This window comes from Salmo salar, chromosome ssa06 (assembly GCF_905237065.1).
Source record: "Salmo salar chromosome ssa06, Ssal_v3.1, whole genome shotgun sequence".
Taxonomy (NCBI): domain Eukaryota; kingdom Metazoa; phylum Chordata; class Actinopteri; order Salmoniformes; family Salmonidae; genus Salmo; species Salmo salar.
This window is the reverse complement of record NC_059447.1, coordinates 61,736,308-61,754,489: the sequence shown is the minus strand read 5'-3', so window position 1 is coordinate 61,754,489 and position 18,182 is coordinate 61,736,308. Positions and strand designations below refer to the sequence as shown.

The 18,182-nt window shown below is 38.6% G+C and overlaps 1 protein-coding gene across 1 annotated transcript in view; it reads right to left on the bottom strand.

Moving 5' to 3' along the window:
- The window catches only part of trdn (triadin), a 48,032-nt gene that overhangs the window by 10,321 nt on the left and 19,529 nt on the right, over positions 1–18,182 (bottom strand). Inside the window, exons 9-32 of the mRNA XM_045719519.1 lie at positions 14,455–14,604; positions 10,226–10,264; positions 10,017–10,082; positions 7,968–8,006; positions 7,755–7,796; positions 7,451–7,495; positions 7,101–7,139; positions 6,952–6,999; positions 6,641–6,697; positions 6,414–6,461; positions 5,648–5,983; positions 5,363–5,404; positions 5,239–5,277; positions 4,993–5,022; positions 4,859–4,906; positions 4,726–4,773; positions 4,568–4,621; positions 4,426–4,470; positions 4,295–4,348; positions 3,902–4,045; positions 3,754–3,795; positions 3,597–3,629; positions 1,801–1,836; positions 222–275 (exon numbers count right to left, since the gene is read on the bottom strand). Of these exons, the coding sequence (XP_045575475.1) occupies positions 222–275; positions 1,801–1,836; positions 3,597–3,629; positions 3,754–3,795; positions 3,902–4,045; positions 4,295–4,348; positions 4,426–4,470; positions 4,568–4,621; positions 4,726–4,773; positions 4,859–4,906; positions 4,993–5,022; positions 5,239–5,277; positions 5,363–5,404; positions 5,648–5,983; positions 6,414–6,461; positions 6,641–6,697; positions 6,952–6,999; positions 7,101–7,139; positions 7,451–7,495; positions 7,755–7,796; positions 7,968–8,006; positions 10,017–10,082; positions 10,226–10,264; positions 14,455–14,604 (1,578 nt within the window). The remainder of the gene's footprint in view (positions 1–221; positions 276–1,800; positions 1,837–3,596; positions 3,630–3,753; positions 3,796–3,901; positions 4,046–4,294; positions 4,349–4,425; positions 4,471–4,567; positions 4,622–4,725; positions 4,774–4,858; positions 4,907–4,992; positions 5,023–5,238; positions 5,278–5,362; positions 5,405–5,647; positions 5,984–6,413; positions 6,462–6,640; positions 6,698–6,951; positions 7,000–7,100; positions 7,140–7,450; positions 7,496–7,754; positions 7,797–7,967; positions 8,007–10,016; positions 10,083–10,225; positions 10,265–14,454; positions 14,605–18,182) is intronic.

Here is an 18,182-nt window from a genome sequence, read left to right as displayed (position 1 = left end):
AACAATGAATAATAAAAAAATAAAAAACATTTGATGGTGCTATTTAGCATGACAGATGTATTCAAACCCTTGAAACCACTCCTTTGTGGCTTCTCCAGTTTTAGGCAAGATAAGGAATGCATTAAGCCCTACATGGATTCACGTGGTAAACAAACAAAAGACAGGAATTGACCTGCTTATCAAAACAAAGGACATGTCTTGCTTCGGGATCGAATATTTACTTAGAGGTTTAGTGGGCTGGGCAGTCTTCACAGAGTGTGTGGCTTTAGCTTTGGCTGAAAGAAAAAATAAACCATAAGTACATTTACAATAATAATACAGTAATACATTTACAAGCATTTAGAGTATGCCGGGATCAGATAAAGGTTTTGCACCATGTACATTATTCAGCAACAATGCATTATTCAACTGTAGTTATGTAAACAGCTTTTGAATTAGTTGAAATTTGAACAAGTCATTCGCAAACAGCATTTAAAACATTTAATGACAACTATAAGTCAATCTGTGCATCTTGCGTTAACACGTCTCGTCAATAGAACTTGGAGAATTAACTATGCACGCAGTAAACAATTCTAGTCTTTTACGTATTTATGTCAAGGAGGGACTGAAATGGCATGGAAAAACTTAATTCTGCGTCACAATCTATTGATTGATCACTCTAGTTGGCCTGAGGTCATTAATTAAATTGAGCCATTTGCCTCAGGTTTATTGATTAAAAGTCTTGGTAGCCGCACTTTGATATAGGCTGCATTTCACATGGTCAATACCAGATTTCCACTTTTACCTCAGCTCAGTTCATTACTGGAATCTAGTGTTGTTGGCCTGGCAATGAAAGGCTGCAGCCCATCCCAAATATCCCATAGCTAGAGGATGATGCTTAGTCAAACAAGGACTGTAATATCTGATCGCTCTACTGGAAGATAAAAGGAGAAGCTGTTTGTAGTTGTGTAAACAGATATACCGCGTAGACATTGCTATGGTAACTAGGTTTGATAACATCTAATCATTTTTTTTTTATTCAATAGCAGCATACATTTGCACTGAAAACTTTTTACCATCCTGAAAATGTATTAAAAAATGGCCCCCCCAAAAATGACATCACATTTTTGGGAGTGGCCCACCATTGCTAAATGAATATAGGGGAAACACTGGATCTGTGCATTACTAATAGTGCTAGAGTATATGCTACAGTATATATACCGTACTATATGTTCGTTTACCATACCCTAAGTGCAGAGGGTAGGACTACAACCCCTATTTAAAAGAAAGAACTGGTGCTCAATCAGGTCTTAAAAGATATGTAAATCAGTTAGTTTTGCTTAAATATTATACATACATTACATGTAGATAGACATCATATTGACAATAAGGACTAAGTATTGCTTAAGGTTCAGTGTGCACTGTGAGGCAAATTACACAGGACGCGAGAAGAGAGTAACTGGGAAGATGGGTCAGGAAGGGATGGGACTAGAATATAAAGAATCCACTGGTTCACTCAATAGAACATCTCCCTAATGGAATCTAGTGTTGTTGGCCTGTGCAATAAGACGCTGCAGCCCATCCCAAATACCCCATACGCTAAAGGATGAGGCTTAGTCAAATAAAGACTGTAATATCTGATCACTCTATTGAAAGATAAAAGAAGAGTCTGTTTGTAGTTGTGTAAACAGATACGGTATTCTGCGTAGATGTTGCTATGGTAGCTAGCTTTCATAACATCTAATCCGTTTTTAATTCAATAGCAGCATCTATTCAAACTAGATCATAGCATTTAAATACTTATATATGAACAGAACTCACCGTCTGATGTCTTCTCATCCTTCACCTTGTCTTCTTCTTATGCAAGGAGGAAAGATGTATATGAGTGACATGTACTCTAATCTAGCTGTGAAAACGTCAAACAGTAGGAACATGCCAATCTTAGCAGTCATCGGGTCCATCTATATTACAAATCCAAATAGACGTTCGTCATTTATAAAAACTGTTTGAAGATGTTACATTACACATACTCTACGCATACTCTTTCCCTAACCTTGTGTGGGAACGTATAAATCGGGTTCAGTGCTGTACAATGGATTGCCTGCGGTGCAGTAAGACATACAATAGGAATCTGGGTTTTGACCCCAATAAGAATCCAATCAAAGAAACACCACAGATAAAATGTTCCTTCATAGCTACCTGTTTTGCCTACACAGCATTCTACAATAACACCAACTTGTGACCCTTTACAAGGTAAGTTTCAGCATAAAGCTCTATAAAACAATGCAAAGGGGACTTTTTAAATTCATCTTTGGGTGGTGCAAACAGCTTCAGGGTAAAGCAAAGCTTTTGAGAATCTCACAAAGCTACTAGGTTCTTTCTTTGGAATTAGACAAGGGAGTTAAACCGTTGAAATCAGTTCTTCATTCTAATGAAAATAGATTCATCAGTTATGCAAAAGGATATGCAATACCCAGATAACACCCTATTTCACCCTAATGTATGCCTATCATCAATGTAGTCAAAACACAGCAAAGCATCGTTAACCATGCTTGTTTTGTTTTCACAGATGTCCCAGTGTTTGTGTTTGATTTTAGGGTTCAAGTCCTTGAAGGAAGTTACTGTACATCTGGAGTGAAGTTCTTCCAAACCCATTACCCAAGTCAGTAAATCAGCACTTTGCTCTACCACGCAGACAAACCGCAGGCGATATACAGGGAGGTAATTCAGAGAGGGATCCTACGGTAATGGTCTAGATACAGGGAGGAAATTAGGCATTGGGTGGAAGGAGCAGAACATATGCTGATTGTAGACTAAAAAGAAATGTCAGGTAAACATTTGAACCCTACATTTAACTGCTCAGGAGAGTGTGGAGACAATCAGGGTGATTGTATGAGAGACTCAATCCTACATACATGACCTGATCGCTCCATGCGCCGCAGAACACGTATTCAGTTATTTAGTATGCTGGATTTCAGAGGTTGTTTATACTTGTTTAGCCAATACAATAATTGAGTGAGTAAATAAACCCATCCATGTTGTGGGCCTCGGCGAAGGGTTGCTATAGTAACGTGATGGAGGGTTGTGTATGTGATGATGGTATTCACCAACAGAGGAAATGGAACAGCACAATCTTATTAACATCCAGAGATAGCTGGAAGAAATACTGGCTGTATTAGAGATGTTGCAGCATCCTTCTGAAGGATTTTGCAAGTGACATATTATATATTGTGTACAAAACCAAGCTCCCACTCTGCTAATAGGCATCATCCTTTAGGTTTCGTAACCATTAGGTGCTAGAGTACATAATGGGAGAGAGCCTTTAAACCACTAGGTCCAGGTCACAAGCGCACCCTCCTGTTTCAGCTGTTTAAAAAGGGATACTTCAGGATTTTGACAACTTCCCCAGAGTCAGATGAATTAGCGGGTACCATTTTTTATATCTCTGTGTCCGGTATGAAGGAAGTTCGCCAGCCAATGCTAACTAGCATTAGCGGAATGACTGGAAGTCTATGGGTATCTGCTCGCAACTACCTCTAACTTCCCTTGAAGTGTTAACCTGTTTGTTTCCAAAAAAACTCTAAAGTCCAGTCGAAGCATAGTCAACTCATACTTACTTTTTTTCTCTGCCGCTTTCGGTTTCTCTTTTGCTGATGGGAAGAAGTTTTTATTAATGTACCACGCAGTAAAAATGCAAAAGGTAAACAGTGAAAGAGATAATACTCAGTTTCTGCTCTACACACTAATAGATAGGAGTGATGCACTTTACTGTACCTGCTTCAGGTGCGTTAGTTAGCTTCTCCTTCATCGCAGGACCTAAAAGTGTGAGAACAGTTAGACAGCCTGATTCCAATTTTCATTGTATCCAACTGAAAATAATCTGTATTTAGTGTGAAAAACATTTCAATTGCTGTGTGGTTACCTTTTTTTGTAGATATGGGTCTTATAGTGACAACTCTTGCGGTGGCTTTGACCATTGGCACCACTACATTTGTGTGGTTACCTTTCCTCATAGTGGGGACTCTTGGAGTGGTTTTCTCTTTAGGGGGCTTGGGTTCTAAAACAACTAGTGCAGAGATTCTATTATTTATTACATTACATACTAATAAAACAAAAAGATAATAAGGCTCCTGATTGAACAAGTCAATTAAGCCAAGCAGGATGCAGGAAGCGCTATACCATTCTTTACAAGCGACCATTTGGCTTTGGCTTTTGCAGTAGACGGTTCCGATAGAAACAATAAATGTAATACGTGTTTAACTGCAATTCATAGTGAGCATTTACTCAAGTTAACATTTGTGAAATACAGTATTACCTTTTTTGGTAGTGGGTGTGGTTGTCTTGACTTTTTCTTTGGAGATTGCAGGCTCTAAAACCATAATATATCCACACTTAGAACATATATTCATTTGTTGACTGGAATAACTTGATCTAAGTTGATGTTACCTTTCTTTGTAGGAGTCATTTTGTCCTTGCCCTTTTCCACAGGATCTGAGACAAAGGAAAATAAAAAATTTGCTCATCATTCAAAATACAGTATTCATACCGTTGCTCTGAGAACCCCATAGCAGCTACATATATTTGTTACCTTTCTTGGCAGCTGTTGTTTTAGCTTTATCTTTGGAAACAACAACCTCTGAAACTAAGAACACAGACCAAAAACTTCAACTCACCCACTGAACAACTCTAAAAGGTAAACAAAAATAAAATGTCTGTGTATACATATTACAACATCCACTGAAATACCTTTCTTTGTTGTGGAAGGTTTTGTCTTTTCTTCAGAGACAACAGCTTCTGGAATGAAAATATCATGTCAACATTTTCAAAGAAAAGTCAAGTACGCAGCATGTTATTAATAATTTACTACCAGAATCTGTACCTTTCTTTACAACAGCTGGTTTGACCTTCCCTTTGGACACCACAAGTTCTAGAATACAAGGAAAGAAAAATAAACTATCTAACTGTATTTAAATACAGAAAGCAATGATCCCGTTCAATTGTACAAATTCTTACCTTGCTTCTTAACATTTCCTTTAGGAGACTCTGGAAATAAATCAATGATTGACAAAATATAAGTAGAAAATCTGATCGATGTGTGTCTGCTATGGTGTAATACTTATAAGCAGCTATCTTACCTTTACATGAAGTACCTTCTAACACTGAAACTCTTACCATGCAGTTCATTTACATAACAAGTACTGAACATATACAGTTTTCAGTTAGTGTGAAGGATGATTTGGTATGTAGAGAGTCTCTTACCCGTCTTTGAGGCAGATGCCTTGGTCTTTTCCTTTGGAACTAAGAGTAAAGAAGAATATGTTCCGATCAGACATGAACAAGTTACATAAGTGTATCCCTTTGAATCAACACAATATGTTCGTACCCTTCTTTGTGGAGGCAGCCTTTTCTTTGGGAGCCTGTGGTTCTTCAATGGCAAAAACAGTCTGTTAAGAGTTTCCTTTCAAGCACAGTACCAAGGGTCAATAAATAAAAAATATGGCATTGAATATGAGCATTTTAATTTACATGGAGAGAATAGAAGCATTGTTTCTATCTGTGTGGAAAAGTAATATTCATATTATTTGCAAGTACTCTGTCCCTTTAGAGAAAGATGACCTAGTTCCAACATCAGCTACTAAGTTAGAGCTTAAGTTCAGAGAATAATTACCTTGAGTCGATGGAGCTGGTGCAGGTCCAGGTACTGGTTCAGCCGGGTGAACGGTAGCTGTTGGATGAGCTGGTGCTGGTTGAGCTGGTTGAACTGGAGCTGTTGGATGAGCTGGTTGAGCTGGTGCTGGTTGAACTGGTTGAACTGGAGCTGTTGGATGAGCTGGTTGAACGGTAGCTGTTGGATGAGCTGGTGCTGGTTGAGCTGGTTGAACTGGAGCTGTTGGATGAGCTGGTTGAGCTGGTGCTGGTTGAACTGGAGGAGCTTGATAAATTGGAGGAGCTTGATAAACTTGATAAGCTGGAGGAGCTTGATAAAACGGCTGAGCTGGATGAGCTGTTGGAATGGGCAGTGGAGATGATGAAAAAAAAGTTTTTTCATTGCGTACTTGGTAACCATGTACTGTACTTAAATGGTACTGAAGTTATAAAATATGGTGCACGAAAACTAATTCATGTGACAGAATGTAATTGAAAATAATAAAGGGCTTTTACATGTATTTTTTGTAATCACAAGATCTTTGAGGTGAGAAGCACCAGACATAAGGACGTAAGGACATACAGTAAACAGAGGCTATGAAGCAAATAACTCTCAGCCCTAGTAACTAGGGCCTGGAAGTTTTCCTGGTCTAGTCATATGGTCAGGAGAAACTCCTCGCCCAAATAACAACACAGAGCTCTGCAAAACAAAATGTCAGGCACATTTAAATATTGTTAATGTTGACATTAAATGCCTGATGGGCAAGAATTAAAATAATACCAAATACCTGTCATGGGTGTAGGTGGAAATGGATTGTCTGTGAATATATGATGCACTGGAAGATAAATAGAATCAACACATTTTCAGTCAAGTTTGAGAAGGATATATTACACTGGACATGTACAGGACTGTATTATACTGCAATAGAAGGGTGACATGCAGTATACAGAAAAACAAACACCACTGATATTGTACAGTATATTCAGGTGCTTTAGAGCATTAGTGTATACTTACAGTACCAGCCAGGAGATGATGATGGCCAGTAGACTGGTGTGGGTTGACAGGCGGGAACTGCAACATACAACAACGCACATTCATACAGAACCTACATACGTTATGATATGTTTCATGTATTCAAGAACCTGTTGCTTGAAGGAACGCTTTATTAAAGTATATGTTAGAAAAAACGACATGCTCAAAAGGTGGTCCAATTCGTATCTACTGTATGTTCTCTCTCATTCTTGCATGTCGTCTTGTACTGCTGCAATGTGTCCTAAGATGACACAGCGCTACCGTATCGAAATGTTTTATCTCTACAAATGTACCTGGCGCAGGTGCAGGTGCAGGCACCCCAGCATCTACATGTTGAGACTCTGCAACGTGATAAAAAAGAGGTGTTGGGACAAACGTAACACAAGTACCTTTACAGAAGGACTGTTAAAACCACGGTGTGATTATTGCATGACTGAGTTACCTTCCTTTGTGGCCTTCGCTTCCTTTTTAAGTCTTAGTTCTAAGGAGGGAAAGGGAAACAGTACGGTACAATGGGGTTACATCTGATAGGTGACTTTGAAGTCTTTTTCCACCTCAGCTGCTGTAAAGACCTTCATCTCCCCACTAGGAGAACTGATGAATGGCGGTAGGCACTGAGAAAGAATACCTTTTAATCATCGAATATACTTTTTCCTCCATCTAACTACACAGAAGTATGTACTGTTCTGCAGTGTACTGCCAAAGGACATTGAAGAAGATTTGAATATATGTTTACATATACACGGCTAAGTTATTCATCCCTGGCTTGTACTGTATTTCAGAATGTCTTACCTCTCTTCCTGATCGCCGCTTCTAATTCCAATTTCCTTGCAGCCTCTGGTTAAATGACATAGTTGGAGTTACAGAGATTCAGCCACACATGCAAAGTGATCGTAGAATATTTACATTTATTCATTGTTTCGTTTTGTTTTTGTTTTACTCAAACAACTTGCAAACAGCTTTTCCCTGTTATTCATTTGAAATGCAGCAATATAGTAGGCTATTGCATAAGGTCACTTGCCGTTCATCTTCTAGACATTTTTCATCTGCTATTTCAGAGACGTGATAATGAGCTGCAAATGGAGATGATTCCTACCTCTCCTTTTTGGCTTCTCAACTGGCCTGCACATGTCACGCTCTTTACGGCAGAAAAGGGGGGAAATCAATCATGAATACATGTCATTGATGTTCTTCTCATATATCGAGCAACTATTACTTTCAGCATGTTTCGTCCTTACCTAATATTCTGTATGATCAACACTCAAATACACAGTAAAAATACAGAAAACACATAGTTGTCACACAGTACCTCTCTTAGCTCTCACTACTGGTTCCTTTTTAGGGGGCTCTGAAAATGAACGCAGAATACATAAGGGAACATTCTATCCACATTCTTGCTTAGCGCTGTAGTTGCATGCCAAAGATGGACGCCAGCTTTTTGAGAACACGTTCAGGCATGTATTGCTGTTTTATAATAAAAACATATTGTATGAAAAAAAATATGAAAATTAAAAATGTGTGAACATTTAAATAGCTTAGATCAACATTGGCATTATTATATTGAACAGCTAACTACTTATGTCAAATGTCGCAAAGAGGTGAAGCAGATAAACCATCAAGAATATACAATTCCATTTTTGTTCCATCTTTAACTTTGAAAAGATACCCGATCAAACCGGAAGAGAATGAAAGACACTCCACCAGTATAAAGATCAACAGATTTGCACTAAAATTGAATTGGTTCATCTGTCCCCTCTAGTCTCAAAGCTACTTTCAAAGCAACATGACATCTCAGCTTCACAACACATGCTCTTCCTGTCGGGAGTGGCCATTTTAACTGTGGATGAGAAACTTGGTAGTCAAACAAGTCACAAAGTTGAGTTTTGAAAAAATGATATTATTAATACATTTTAAATTAGGCTCGGACTCAGCTAACATATAATATGAATGTGTTACAGACCAGTGTTCAATTTTGATTGTCTTTAACCTTTTATCTTACTCTGAAAAAGGTAGTTTCAGACAAGCAATAGGACACTTGAGATCCTACAAAGTCAACAACTCAGAGTGCATACTTTATCATGCAATGCTCATATAATGTGCCTTTCTAGCATAGCGCTATCAAACAGAAAACACATCGACACAATGTATAGATATAGACATACCGTATCCATCACCAATGTAGATTTGCCTCTTTTCAAACAGCAGGGGCCAGCATTGTGCCTATTGCAGCAAGCTTCAATACTGCCATGCTCTCTGAGGTCTCAACGTACTTCCAGTTACAAACATGTTATTAAGACAAAAACACACTACATCTGAACACTTCAAGTGAAATCTTACAAAAACATGCAAAAACGTGAGACCAGCGTCACTGGTGCATATCATTTACAGCATACATGGATGCTTCACAGTTTATAGTACTTTCCAGCGGGCATTCGAGCGATCTTTTGGTTACTGGTCCAACGCTCTAACCGCTAGGCTACAGCCGCCCTACACAATGTTACACATTGAGAGTTACATATTGAGAGTGCTGCTCTGGGCCTGTTAAGTGCTTTGCATTCCTGTTCCTCTACTTCTATATAAGCTCTTACTTCAACAGCGACCAACACCCTCCGTAAGGGAGCAAGAAGAGATACACTACTGTGTTGCTATTCCTAACCACACAAAGGATAAAGTGACTCTAGCATACCTTCCCTGGCTAATTCCCTCCTGACACTTTTAGCTATATGTCACAGATATACCGTCCATTAGTGAAATGCACCCTAATGCATGGCTTATCTAAACCTTTCCACTAGATGGCGACTTTGAGAAGCAAAACCAAGGAAACACCAACCACAACGCAATATGAAGTCACAGGATTGTCATTACTGAACTTTAAATATATGTTTGGTAGAAACACTGCAAGTTGTAACAATGGACAATGAGAGTTAGTATGTCAACAACACCACAACACCACCATCAACAACACCATTTAAGCCACAAATGGAACTTACAACACGGATATCGTCCAAACAAAGTTTTAATAAGTATTGCCAATAGACTCGTAAGTCAGAAACAGATGGACACTAGTCTACTACACATAAGATCCTCTCAAAGTCAGAGGATACTTCCTGCCATTTGTAAAGCTTCTCTCTACAGCCAGTTCTACGTTCAAGATGAATTCAAGACTAAAGCAATGCAGAAAGAATCACTCCAATATTTGGCATATAAAAATGCATCTGGCCCATAGGGGAACACAGCCCTTACTATGAGAAATAAGGTCAGCCGAAGGTACGGTAAAGATAAAAAGGGGTTAGTAATGAATGGCTCTCACTTCTCCACTACCATGCATGATATTGATCTATTATCGGTATATAAATACCTTTCCCCTCCGTTGGCTCACTTTTGGCCTCTTTGGGCTTGGACGAATGCATACAAGGGCACACTACTGTAAAATGGAATGCATAGCTTTAAGACTACATAGAGACTACATAGAGCGGAATAGATCATTGAAATGTGCAATTCCCTATTTATAATTGTTTCTTTTTCACTTATATTCAGATCATTACAGACCAAGCTGCTCTGATATACCTTGTTCTGCAGGAGGAGCAGCTTGCTTGACCTTCAGTTCTGAAAAAGAAGTAGATTTACTGATCAATACTAATAAATATATAAACAGCAAAATGGTCTGCTATACTAAATCCTCTTCGAAATGATCAATCAATGTAAATGTAAGGTGGAACTCTTTTTCTTTGATGTCACACAGATATCACCTCATAAAAGACCTGTGGTGATATGCTTCAAGAACAGGGGAAAAGAAAAGGTAGGTGAATCACAGACAATTAACATAACACATTTTTCAACCAAGAAAAATTAGGAAAAGGAAGGAAAATCAATATTCATTTAAAAAAAAGTGCTTTTCAGAGCTAACAATAAGCATGCTTCCTTCTGTAAAAGTCAGAGCTCCTGTAGCGTTTACATTATGCATTCATAAATCAAAAGGTTATGACTGGAATTAATTTGAAAAGTGGAGACAGTAAGTCACAGGATGCGAATATGACAGGTTTATTAGAAATCTGGATTGCTTGAATTTGTCAGAATTAATGTGACACATTTTGATTAAACGGCAACCTTTCACTGGAGAGATGAGATCTTCACAGCAAACCTATCTGGCTGAAACTAGTGGCACATGACAAAGCTGCAGATAACAGAGAAAAGAATGGTGGTTACCATAGCGTTTGAGGCCATATGCTTCATTTGGGAAATACAATTTAAGGATACCGCAATACTTCCAGTTTGTGTAAATCCAAATATCATGCTACAGAAATCAAATCTGGAGCTGCTTCTCAGATGCTTGCGGTGGACATTGAGACTGATCTCATTGGAAAGATTTTAGCCCCAAAACGATACTACTCAACCATGTGGTCAAATACATGATCAGCGGGGAAGGACATATTTAAAAATACGGAGGTTTGATGGTTTCAGTCTTCTGTGAACTATACTTTCGTAGTTTGAACAGGCGCGCTAGAGAAGAAACTGCGTACGTCCTCATCATCAACAGGTAAATGCTTTATGGCTGTAGGACAAAACAGGACAAATGAAACTATAAGATCATGTCACGATCACTGATCCGTTACACTATATACTCATGTATCTGTTTGCTGTTTATTTTTAGATTTACTAGTTTACCTTTCTATCATATTAAAATATATGTTACTACACAAACTGTAGTTCGGAACATTGTCCTTCTTTCTCAACCAGCTACAAACACAACAGAACATCTAGTGTACAATAGACACTCAGTTGATGGAAACTTTTTTCCATTCCAGTTTAAGTAGAGCCTTTTGCAAGACATGACAAAAATAAACAGTTATCAACAAATGCTGTTTCGAAGCTTTAAGGTCAAACGAAGCTTTAAGGTCAAATTGAAAGTTCCACAGACATTAAAGGGGAATGGAAACACTTCAGGAAGTAAATCTAAGCAAGAGATGTATTCAATCCACTAATGCTAAACATGTTAGCTGGTGTTCTGAATCCTAGTGTTTCCATTCCCCTTTAACATAATACTTTTTGTCGTGGCAAGGTGTCCTCGGATTCTGAAGAGAATGAATAACTCCTACAGTACACTGTAAGTGGACATCTGTACTTAGTTTAGAAGAGTATTGTGTAGCCTATAGGACTGATTGGTATACAAAATTATCTAAATGTACGGAATGCATGTAAGCTAACTTTGTGCATGCGAACACTACAGCTGACAAAGTCAACAAGTGCATAAACAGAACACTATTCAATAAATACATCTTTACAAAGCCCATGTCTGCCACATCAGAATGGACAGTGAATCCATACCAGTTTGATGATATCATGTTTCTAAGACAGTAGCAGGGGCAAAGGGGAGTTGTTCCTCTCAGGCTAGCCTACAGGCGCTCCTGTAAGGAAGTCCACTGTGTGGATTCAGAACCTAGGTTCCCATCTAGTGCATGTTGGAGGAAATAGGACAGGGGTTCCCCACCTTTTTCTGCTCCACAAATTGATGTAAAAAAAATAAATAATGGGACCCCAATTAATATGTTCTTTTGCCTGTTATCGCCGTGTGTTTATATTTACTCAATACTAGTCTAGGTCCAGCTGTAATCTCGCAGTGTTTAAGAATTATACATTTTCTCAGGGGACCCTATTTTAATATCAGGGAACCCCACATAGGGTCCCGATCCCAAGTCTGGGAACAACTAAAACACCGTATGGACAATTCCACGGTAACAGAATGATGCTAATACTCTGATTTTTCACTTTCAAATGTATGTCAAACAAAAACCAATGATTGCAACTCTATACAACTCTACTGACAATGTTACAAAAACATATTTACTTGAAGAGCAGTGCAGACACAAAGTTTGATAACATAAGGACGGGTCGTGTTGTTTGCGCTGTCATTCTGTTACAAAACGTTTAATCTGCACTGCTCTTCAAGTAAATGTGTCCAATTTTCTGTGGAATTTCTCAAAAGTCATCCTTGTGCATAGAGTTGTATAGTTTGTTTAACTTTGCAATCATTGGTTTTTGTTTGGCGTAAATTTTAAAGTGAAAAAGCTAAGTCATCATTCCATTACCATGGAATTGCTCGTATTGCTGTGTAATGGCCTTGTGGTTGTGACTCAGTGACAATAACAAATACTGTGGCGGTATGGATGACGCTCTATGGCTTTTCAATTATTCAGATGTTTAGCTGAATGCAAAATGTGGTCATGCTAACACAGAAGTCTGCTAGCAAGCTCTGTTGAAAACCAAAAATATCTTTATCAAATGTCAGAATTCAACGTCCTTACACGTCCTACTTGACTATGTCATCCAAAATAGCTCTAGGAAGCAATACCATTGACCTAAAATATAATGAGAGGCATGGCATTATATCACCATCTAATAGCAAGGAGCAAGGGTTTGCATCAAAGGCCATTATGATTTCCCTCTCATACTGTAGACGATCCTGTCCTGCCGCTCCATAGGGACTCTGGCTCTGAGTGTACCTCCTCCCGATAGAGACTATCGGAGAGTGAAGATGATGGTCTTTCATGCAAACACTTGTTCATCGCTATTAGATGACGGTGGCTCCTGTACAATCATAGGAAATTGTCCCCAGCCTATTAGATGTTTAGATATATACCTCGGAGCCACTACGGCCCTTAGCTTTGTAGGAGCTGCACTGTCATTTCCAGTTGCACTCCTGTATGCTACCCGAGGTAATCTGTGTATCTCTTTTACTCTTGAAACCCAGAGGAATCTATACATTTCCATTCCAGTCACATCACATTTCCCTCCTATTGCAGATCAGTTCATTCACAGCGTGTCTCCAAATGTAAACAGAAAAGGGAATGGCAATCCCCAAACATTGAGAATGGAATTATATCTTGGCTGTGTGATGAGTGTCCTGAATGTCAAATCACAATGAAACAAATATGCTGCAGTGGTTGTGGATGGCTCAGCTGTTCTGTTTAAATGTGACCATGGCCATTCTGTATGGGGTCCGGTATCACTGGAGGGAAAAACATCTGCCAAGCCTCTTAGTGTAAGCATGGCACATCAAGCAGCAAAAATATTCCTTTGATCACAACTCAACCATATCAAAATGATGATCGTTCTCACTGCTACCAGGTCAGATAATATGGAATGTCAAGCTGAATGCATAGATTCTATATCATTCTGATAAAGGTTTGATTGAAGTCTTTGTGAGGGGATCATTTTGTGGTCATATTTTAATTAGCCTATTTGAATGTTGTTGACCATTTTGCAAATCTATTAAAGTAAACATACAGAAAGAGTAAACATCCTTCTCCATGCATTTTTTTTCTCTCCATAAGATGATTCAGCAATAGAGATGGAGTGCTGAACTAAAGCTGTAAGGGTAAAGTTAAAGAAATTCAAAGCCAGAGCACTGTTATTGATCAGGTCTCTGAGGTAGTTAGTGGCACAGCCTGTGACACAGTCTTCTGTGCAGACATGCCAACCACCAGACATATATTTCATATTGATAGAAAAGAACAGATGGGAGAATGAGTAATGTAGAAGATGGAGAGAGATCAAAGAATTGGCCTAAAGCCTTTCTCTCCACTCCCACACCCCTGCTCCTCCTACTCTACTCCCTCGTTCCCTCTATTCAAGCACTCTGACTGTACACTGTCAACTCTGTTCAATATCTGTAAAGCAATTAATTGAACACGTGACATAGATAAATCGCTATGGAACATGACACTTTTCTCTTCTTCGACCTATTTCTTATCTCTTCTCATCCGGTGTCTAACATCAACCCCCTTCTTTTTATTTACCTTCGGCTGCAGGTTCTACCTCCTCGGGTTTGGGCTCTGCTGTCCCTTCCTCCACTACCTTCTCTTCCAGAGCTTCCTCTATTGTCAGCTCTGGTTCAGCAGATGGTTCCTCAGTCTCCTCCTCCTCCGGTGCTTCTGAAAGGATGATCTCTGAGAATATATTCACAGCCGGAGCTAAATAGTTTTGCCGGGATTCAATGCATCAATGCAGAACCAAACTTAACGTTCGGGGATATTATCCAGCTTTTGTAAGGGTCATGTCGACTTTCAATGAATAATATGCTACTGACAACAGTAGGTTACATAACATTTGGTACACGTTTGACCTCCACGAGTGAGGAAAGCGTGAAACTTCACTCTCTTTAGCCTCTTCAGAAGGTGGGGTTACTTTTCTCAATGGGCGGTGTTACTGTAATGCATGCAATTAGTCATATTAGAAAATCAAATCGGGGGCCTCCCAAGTGGCGCAGCGGATGAATGGCATCTTGGATGAATGGATGAATGGCATCTTGGATGAATGGCATCTTGGATGAATGGATGAATGGCATCTTGGATGAATGGCATCTTTTGGCAATAAATATCATGACGGCTTCAATATGAATAGACTAACCTATGAGCACTGGTACATTGCATGATAACGTTTAACTCTAGGGTAGGGGGCAGTATTTTCACGGCCGGGTATAAAAAACGAACCCGATTTAAACTGGTTACTACTCTTTTCCAGAAAGGAGAATATGCATATAATTGGTAGATTTGGATAGAAAACACTCTAAAGTTTATAAAACTGTTTGAATGGTGTCTGTGAGTATAACAGAACTCATTTGGCAGGCCAAAACCTGAGAAGATTCCATACAGGAAGTGCCCTCTCTGACCATTTCTTGTGCTTCTGTGGCATCTCTGTCGAAAATACAGGATCTCTGCTGTAACGTGACAATTTCTAAGGCTCCCATAGGCTCTCTGAAGGCGCCAGAAAATGGAATGAGATCTCTGCTGTCTCTGGGCTAGGTACAGGAGCGCTGTTTGTGAGTGGTCAGGCTGGTGGCTCAGAGACAGGAGATGCGCGGCCCCGAGAAGTGGCCATGTTTTTCTTTCAGCCTTTGAACGAAAACAACATCGCCCGGTTGGAATATTATCGCTATTTTACGAGAAAAATAGCATAATAATTGATTTTAAACAGCGTTTGACATGCTTCGAAGTACGGTAATGGAATATTTTGAAATGATTTGTCACGACATGCGTCCGCGCGTCACCATTCAGATAGAGACCTGAACGCACAGACAAAACAGAGGATATTTGAACATAACTATGGATTATTTTGAACCAAAACAACATTTGTGGTTGAAGTAGAAGTCCTGGGAGTGCATTCTGACGAAGAACAGCAAAGGTAATCCAATTTTTCTTATAGTAATTCTGAGTTTTGTGAACGCCAAACTTGGTGGGTGTCAAATTAGCTAGCCCGTGATGGCGAGCTATCTACTCAGAATATTGCAAAATGTGCTTTGGCCGAAAAGCTATTTTAAAATCTGACACCGCGATTGCATAAAGGAGTTCTGTATCTATAATTCTTTAAATAATTGTTATGTATTTTGTAAACGATTATCAAGAGTAATTTAGTAAATTCACCGGAAGTTTTCGGTGTGTTTGCTAGGTCTGAACGTCACATGCTAATGTAAAAGCTGGTTTTTGATATAAATATGAACTTGATTGAACAAAACATGCATGTATTGCATAACATAATGTCCTAGGAGTGTCATCTGATGAAGATCATCAAAGGTTAGTGCTGCATTTAGCTGTGGTTTTGGTTTTTGTGACATTATATGCTAGCTTGAAAAATGGGTGTGTGATTATTTCTGGCTGGGTACTCTCCTGACATAATCTAATGTTTTGCTTTCGTTGTAAAGCCTTTTTGAAATCGGACAATGTGGTTAGATTAACGAGAGTCTTGTCTTTAAAATGGTGTAAAATAGTCATATGTTTGAGAAATTGAAGTTATAGCATTTTTAAGGTTTTTGAATTTCGCGCCACTCGATTCCACTGGCTGTTGACTAGGTGGGACGATTTCGTCCCACATACCCGAGAGAGGTTATAGCCAAAAGTCTTTAGATAACAAATTTGAGGTTCAACATTTCTACAAAGAGGGAAGAAACTAAGTATCTTTACTCAAGCCAGCGTCACTAGTAATATACTACTGCTATAGTACTACAAACTTTTACACTATTAGTAACTATTAGACTATTACTAACTATTAAACTATTACACTATTACTAACTATTACACTCTTACTAACTATTAAACTATTACTAACTATTACACTATTACTAACTATTACACTATTACTAACTATTAAATTATTACTAACTATTACACTATTACTAACTATTACACTATTACTAACTATTAAATTATTACTAACTATTACACTATTACTAACTATTAAAGCTAGACTACGGGGACATATTAGTGAAATCTGTGCCTGTGGTGAGTAATTATGATAAACAAATATGATATAAGATAATGGATTATAAATGCATTTCAATTTCAAAAATCATGAGTAAAATACTATTGTTTCTACAACACCTACTACATACACCGCCAACTTCAACTGCTGGAGTAAAAAAATAGCTAGCCACAGAAGCTTGGTGAGTGGCAAGTTCACACATGAAAGCTGACTCTGGAACCCCCTGCCTTACAGGGGTACTGGGCTGGCAACCCTACAGAGCAACAGCAGCTGCTATCCTCTGATCTACACAGCATGAATACAGGGATTTCTATCAGAACCCCCAGAACATGCATGGCCACACACATCTCCTCACCTGATGTAATTAATACTCATGTCTTGGTGGGTTCGCTGCCAAACCTAACCAGTGTATCATCTTGAAATACATCCAAAGAAGACTTTTTCCGATTGATCTAAACCAGAACATAAAGAAATGTGTGCCACGAACAGTGGTAGAAAAGTACCCATTGTCATACTTGAGTAAAGGTAAAGATACCTTAATAGAACATGACTCAAGTAAAAGTGAAAGTCTCCCAGTAAAATACTACTTGAGAAAAGTCTAAAAGTATTTGGTTTTAAGTGTCAAAGTAAATGTAATTGCTAAAATATACTTAAGTATCAAAAGTAGAACTCATTTCAAATTCCTTATATCAAGCAAACCAGACGTCACTATTTTTTATGTTGTACATTATTTACGGTTAGCCAGGGGCACACTCCAACACTCAGACATAATTTACAAATTAAGCATTTGTGTTTGTTTAGTGAGTCCACCAGATCAGAGAAAGAAGGGATGACCAGGGATGTTCTCTTGATAAGTGGGTGAACTAGACCATTTTCCCGTCCTGCTAAGCACTTTTGGGTCTTAGGAAAAATGTATGGAGTAAAATGTACATTATTTTCTTCAAAATATGAATAGTAAAGTAAAGATACCCCAAAAAACGACTTAAGTAGTACTTTGAAGTATTTTTACATAAGTACTTTACACCACTGGTCACGAAAACAATAATGTGTTATAATTTTTACTGTTTTGTTGTGGTGGCTAATCAGCCTGATATTGGGAAAAATACAATCTACACAGGCCCTGTTACAGAGGGAGAAAGAATCCCATTACCCAGGCAACCTTGTGGTTGCCATTGAAATGTAAAATTTCATTATGTACTGAGGAACAGAAGATCATATTTTGTTTTTACCATATCTACCTGGGCCACTCTGGTTGACAATAACAAAATGA